A 6,800-nucleotide genomic window follows, 5' to 3' on the forward strand; every position below is an offset into this window, starting at 1 on the left:
TTAACATTGTTGGTTATTCAAAGATATGGCCAACAGATGAGAAACACTGTCTCAACAATCTGGCCAAACATCTCACCTTCCACAACAATCCTAATGTTGATGTACTCACAGGATCCATTGAAGGACTCTCACTTTCATCAGAAGAGGAAGCCTCCTCTTCCAGGACTATACAAGAAGAACTAAGCGAGTTCCAAGCCAACTTTCTTGCTTCATCTGTGACTTATCCTACCCCACCACTCTACCAGAATGAACACCCATGGAATTCTCCTCTTGTAGATCAAGTCACGTATGGCTATGGAAGCATTGAAGACGAAGAACCAGGATCAAGGGTCTATCCACTACTGCCAAGTCCAACATATGTGGATGCTGGGATTGAAGATGGTGACACTGAGAATCAATACACAGAAGGACCACATAACCTTGTGGATGACATTGATGAACATGAGCCCATTACGAAATACAGTCCGTGAAGAATGGGACCCAGCAACAACCATGATGTCCAAAAGTAATTATGGTATTTTGTCTTTTATAATCATGTAAAATATGGTGTGACATAAAGTAAGTTTGTCCTTTTATCATAAAAAGGAGTGATGTGAAATAAAGTTGTCATGATGTAACCAAAGATAAGATTCCTTCTTATCTCTTAGTAGTACAGTCCACGTGTCTGTATTTGAGTAGTTTGCTTAAAGTTGTTTGTCTTGTTGTAATGATGGATAAGATTCTTTCTTATCCTCCACTACCTAAGAGCCTCTATATATAGAGTGTTCTCCCATTGTAAAAAATCAGAAGTTGATCTTTCAATATAACCATTGTAAGATATTCACCATGGATACTCTCTAAATCTCTCTCTCTCTGAAATCTTGAGTCTCCAATATGCTTATCTTTGCTTACTAGTTTCACGTATGCTCTAGGCTTGCCTCGTTCTTGAGGATCCTGCCTATCAGAAATGAAACTGATCCGATCCATGAGAAGTTACAGTATTGGAAAGAAAGAACATATCGGCATCCATGACGCTCTTATCATAAGGTCCCTTGAATCCCCAATTGAGATGAGTTTAGTGGGAAATTGGGATAGAGATGACAAGAGGCATTGGTCCCTTGGTATGTTCTTTCATAAATCTCTTTACATTCGGCCCGAATGTGTTTAGCTAACCGCACACTTATGATCTTTTTTTATCTGAGCTCATTAAATTTGTTATTTAATTTGTCTTTCTATCTTTTCAGATTTTTCCAGAATAATGTAGATTACTAGATTGCATTAACTTGGAAGGGCATACATCATGTCAATTATACTATCCAAGTGCCTCGCTCGCCGCGCCACACTATGCTCTTCATTAATTAATTAATTAATCAGGCGTTAAAATTTGTGAGTGGATCTCCAATGAAAAAAAAATGGTAAATTCTTCCAAATTTATGGCAATTTTTTGGATAAGTTATCTTTGCATATGTGTCTTTATTTCAGTTATTGATCAAAAAAATTGTTAACTTTGCATTAATGCATTCAATAAATGTGTTCACACTACATTGTATTTTATAGTATTTACATTATACTATATAACGTATTTATACTGTGTGTAATTTGCAAATAGTTGATTTTATAAATGCCTCTCCAAATAGCAAAGAAATCAAAATCTTCCCAAAATACCATTTGAATGTCTACAGTTTTTTCTTCTTCTACCTCTCATAATACACTTGGAAGGAACTGCTTCTTCTTCAATCTCACTGCTTCTTCTCCCCTGCTGACCACTGCTCCTTCTTCTCTAGCCTTCCTGTAGATGATGGGTGTGATTTTTCCGGCGACCCACTCGCAAAACCTTCCGCAAATACCCATGTAATGTCCACTTCTTCTTCTTCTACAACCTCACTGCTTCCTCTACCCTTCCTATAGGCGACGGGTTTGATTTTTCCAGCGACCCACTCGCAAAACCTTCCCCAAATACCCGTGTAATATCCAGAGCTTTCTCTTCTACCTCGCTCTTCCTCCAACCGTTCCTGTAGTTGAAGCGTTTGATTTTTCCGGCGACCCACTCGCAAGACCTTCCCCCAAAATACCCGTGTAATGTCAACAGCCTTTTCTTCTACCTCATTCCTCTGATTTCTCCGGTGAGTCATCGTTAGTGATAGATTTTTTTGAACCCCGTCGAAGACCCGGCCTACTGCTTCTTTGTCTAGGGTTACGCGGTTGTCCTTTTCTGTAACTCACAGGCGGAGTGAAGTATTTCCGAAACCGTCGAAGAACATAACTCATCCCCTTGCCGGGAACGGTTCCGTCGATCCACATCGATAACCCTCTCGAAAAACCATTGTAAGGCCTACTGCTTCTTGTTATAGTTGATTCGTTTCTTTTTGTTGTCGATTTTCATAACCAATTTTGTGTGATTTGTTCTGTTATTCACTTTCTTTAATCACCATTAATCAAAGCAGATTGTTTCACTTTTGAATGCAATAGTTGATAATAGTTGCTCATGGTGGTGTTTAATGTTAATTAGATTAATGGCCAGTGATGCATGCTCCTCAAACACGAGACGAGGCAGAGGCGAAGCCGACAAACAACAGGAACTGATAGCTGGATATGCAAGTTCAAGTTCACTGCAACTTGCGGATGTAACAGATGGTGTTGCCCCAAAATGCTTCTGCGGAAAATATGCTATCTGTTACATGTCAAAGACAGACAGCAACCCGAGTAGGCTGATTTTTGGATGCCCATTGTTAAAGGTAAGCACCCAATTCTTCATGTATGATCACTAAGTTTATGCTAAAATTGGCTAAATTTTGAATTTTTGGAATGGAGGTTTAGAATATAGACTTTGGTTATTTTTTCCTAGATCAAGTTGTTGTGGATGTGATTTTTAGTTGTTTAATGCCATGCCTATTGGTTATGAAAATGATTTGATTTTGTGAGCGATATGCTGTTAAATTGGGTTGATATTGTATATAATTTGATATTGATGCTGGTTAATTATGAAGAATGATTGAGAACTGGGAAAAAGTTGATTTCTTGAAAATAGATGTAACTAGATTAAAAATGTTGATTTTGACATGAATTCACATGGAACCTGACATGATATAAAAATGGCTTTAAAATTTGAAAGGATTTTTAATATTTAGCCTTTATGGATTAATTACATTCACATATGTGTATTAGATTGAATAGGAGTGTTTTGTACCACCATACATTCATTGTGTTCTATTTGATATAGGTGACAGAAGCACACTGCAAATTCTTTCTCTGGGTTGATGACCACATTGTAAGGGTCAGAGCGGGGGAGGCTACAAGGGGATCGGGTGATGGAAAGCAGAATCATGTTGAAGAACATTTGGGAATGAATAACCTGATAGCACATGTAGAGGAAAGAATAGTAAACCTAGAGAAGCTACTGAACAAGAAAAGTATACAAGCAGAGTTGAGGAAGAAGACTAGAGAAGCAGTTGCAAGAGAGATGGAGGCTTCATCAACAAAGTCTAACCATTAGATCAAAACCGGAACCTGAAGCACCTCTATTAGGTTGAGAAACTTAAGAATAATTTTCTTCTTTCAGAATTTTCCTGCTAGAATGTAGACACACAATTGCTTGAAGCTTTTAAAGCAAAAATTGTCGATGTCGTTTATTTGATATGGGCAACATGGTTGGAATTTGATTATGTTTTACCTATAGATACGTATACGTTTTATGGTATTTATTTTTGTGACTTAGTTATCAAAGTTCCCTACTAATTTCAATAGCATATGAAGGCTAATATGTTGTAGTAAGTCAGCCCGAATACCAGAAAATAGCAACCTTTTTATTAGTGAAACGAATGCTTAAGATTGCAGTCATGTTATAACTCAATCTTCATCAATTCTATAAGAGTAAGGTGAAGAGCATGACAATATACACCGATATTTGGTGACTTCCATGACAAATCATGCAGCCACCATAATAGATAATTGACAAGATCTGTTTTTCCTCTTATATACTAGTGTGCAACATAAATTTTAAGTTGTGAGAGAATGAAGAAGCTTAAAGTAAACTAGAATGTTATGTTAGGCTTTGGAAATTTGTTGAATTGCAACTTGTTAGTCAAGTTTAATTGCTTTCATTTCAGAAAATTTCCTGCATAAGTTTCCATATTCCTAATCCCTTGAACTTAAATAAATCTTAACACTTGTAGTTTATATGATCATGATGAATGGCCACTGCTTTGTTTTAATACACATAAATTGTTTAGCAAAGGAGAGCAGCTATGATGCCTGAAATAAGCTAGCCTGTCTGTTAACATAATGGATTTTAAAGGCTTCATCTCATCAGGTATTGAAGTTGTAGATCATCATATTTATACCCTTGCACATGATGTATAATACTCCAATCGAAAGATCTGACTTTTTAAAAAACCATAACATCCCATTATTGCTGAATCCTTTGTTTGCTCAATTTGTTTGACTTTATTCACCCCTTCATGCACTCGATTGAATTCCTATTACTCTATAAACCAAAGTAAATGAACGAGTGCTAATGGGTTGATCATTTCAGCGACGTGGCCGTGGAGGTAGAGTGCAACCTAGAGTTTGTTTATGGAGTGCTAATGGATTATTGCAGGTCTTACCAAGTTATCATGTACTGGGTTGCTCTATTTTTCTTCTTATAAAGTAATATTCAACGATTATATGGCTTATTGCAGGTTTTACCGTGCATGGGCTAGGTTCTGCCATCGTCCAACAAAGCAGTGGTGTATACAATTGTTCTCCTGAAACCCAGGGCCATAATGTAAGTTTCTCTTGTAACATTGCCTGTTTATATGTCTGTTTATTTGTCGTCTTTTTTTGCTCGAATCGTGTTACATAGAAAAACTTTGGTTGAATTATAGGTCGAATTGTCTTGATTGACGATTATACAGGATGAGTTCTGGTTAAGTATTAAGGTGTAACATAGTATATGATCAAAGGTCATCGAAATTTTTTTCCCCAACATTTTTTACTTTAATTAACTGACTATTTAGTCTTTCTGTCATACTTGGGATTGGGCTGGGTCAACTAACCTGGAAAGACATTTTTTTTTGGTAGTTCAAGTCTATCTAAAAGTAAAGTGGGCTATCTATCAATTTGGGCCAGCTACAAAAATAATTAGTGGATAATTTAAGTGAGGATTAATGCAGCAACTGGCTTGAAACCTGTTAAGCCCAACTCTCTCCAGAATTTTAAAAGAAAACCAAGTTTTTCCAGGTAACTATTTATTCCATTCATGTGTGTGTTAACCGTTAATTTGATCAATCTTTTTTTGGAATAACATTTCTTGATTGAATATTCGCGTAAAATCTTAGTAGGTTAACTGTTATTTCTCACATAATCCCTATACTAGGATGGTTAGAAACAGAATAATACCATTATAAATCTCCTGTACATGAGGAACACTACATGACACATCGAATTAGATAGATTGAGGTTGTTATGCAACCATTTCTCTTAGTTTTGGCTCTTTCAAACCAATGTAAAACATACAATTGTAAAGACCAACTGAAAGAAAAAATACTAGGAATTAACCAGTGTCATAACAGTTCTGGGGATTTCATTAACAAAAAAAAAACATCATTAACTTCAACCAGAATACTAAACATAGAGTTTCAACCAAGTTCCACAATACATGTAGTCGGAGTAGATCTAAATGTCAATTATTTCTAGACAGGAAACATCCCTGCAAAATACTTGAGTGTAGACCTTACTGTGATCGGGTGTGGCGTTTCTGGGTATCTCCATGCTCTCCTCACCAATAGATTTCTAGTGCCATGTTCTATGTCATATTCTGTCAACACAAGCTCTATGTACCTGTAATTGACGAGTAACTCTCTTTCCTTTGAATTGTTCACCAACAAAAGTAGGTTATCATCCACGAATAGTATTAGATTTTCTCTGATGCTTCGACTTGCAAACCTGCAGTATTGCTCTAATATTCTGTTTCCACCGGCGTCTTCATTCAAGTGCCAAATTGCTGCGACATAACCAAATTCATTGTATGTATGAGCGAGGAGTGCAACTTTTTCTTTGTGGGTTAGTAAATTGTGAACGGTATATATTGCACCTACTGGGATAGACACCTCGCTAAATGATTCATCTTCAACACTGTAACATAAAACAGACTTGGGTGTAGCATAGCTATCTCCTGTACCAGTTATCCAATACGCATGACCATTATTAAAAACAGAGTTAGGGTCAATTTTTTCTACACCAGGGAGACAATCAACGCAGTGAAACCATGTAGAACGCCTTGAACAATATCTAGAGAAAAAAATGTAGGCATCAGCTATGTCCCTTTTGCAAATATGTATGATTGTGTATGCATCTGAGTTTGGTACATGACCAAAACCATATACTGGGAAATACGATCTACCGTGGTCCCTGTGGGGGTCGAAAATTTCTCTAGAGCATTGTGTTGTCGGATTCCATACCAAAAGTCTTGTGTCGTCTTGTTCACGGGAGAACTTGAAACATATGTTCCCATTTGACACTCCCACAATACGAAACCACCCATGGATGCCAACTCCGAAAGGTTGCTGAACATGCACTTCTTCTCCAGAAGCAGCATTCTCTATATATAGTGAATCTGAACCCATTAACAGTAGTGAGTATCCAACATGAAACAAAACATGTTGATCTAACACTTTCTGCCTTCGCATGTGTTGTATGCATGTCTCTGGTTGGCGTAGCTGTCGATGCCAGAATTTATTCAAGCACATACATCTCCCTACAGCTTTGGCACTACTTCGCAGGAAGATTTCTTGTAGCAGTTCATCCGGAATAATCGGCAAGGGAAGTTGGAATTTAGTCAT

At 37.1% G+C, this 6,800-nt stretch overlaps 1 protein-coding gene across 1 annotated transcript; it reads right to left on the reverse strand.

Annotated features, from left to right (window-relative positions):
• Positions 1 to 5,651: 5,651 nt before the first annotated feature.
• On the reverse strand, positions 5,652 to 6,800 carry LOC140183735 (F-box/kelch-repeat protein At3g06240-like). Its single transcript, XM_072232563.1, has one exon. It carries the CDS (start codon positions 6,798 to 6,800, stop codon positions 5,652 to 5,654), a length of 1,149 nt encoding a protein of 382 aa, XP_072088664.1.

This window comes from Arachis hypogaea, chromosome 1 (genome assembly GCF_003086295.3).
Source record: "Arachis hypogaea cultivar Tifrunner chromosome 1, arahy.Tifrunner.gnm2.J5K5, whole genome shotgun sequence".
Lineage (NCBI taxonomy): Eukaryota > Viridiplantae > Streptophyta > Magnoliopsida > Fabales > Fabaceae > Arachis > Arachis hypogaea.

Bases quoted from the DNA above. Each gene is read 5' to 3' on its own strand.
- LOC140183735 (XM_072232563.1), bottom strand. From the start codon at position 6,800: ATGACTAAATTCCAACTTCCCTTGCCGATTATTCCGGATGAACTGCTA.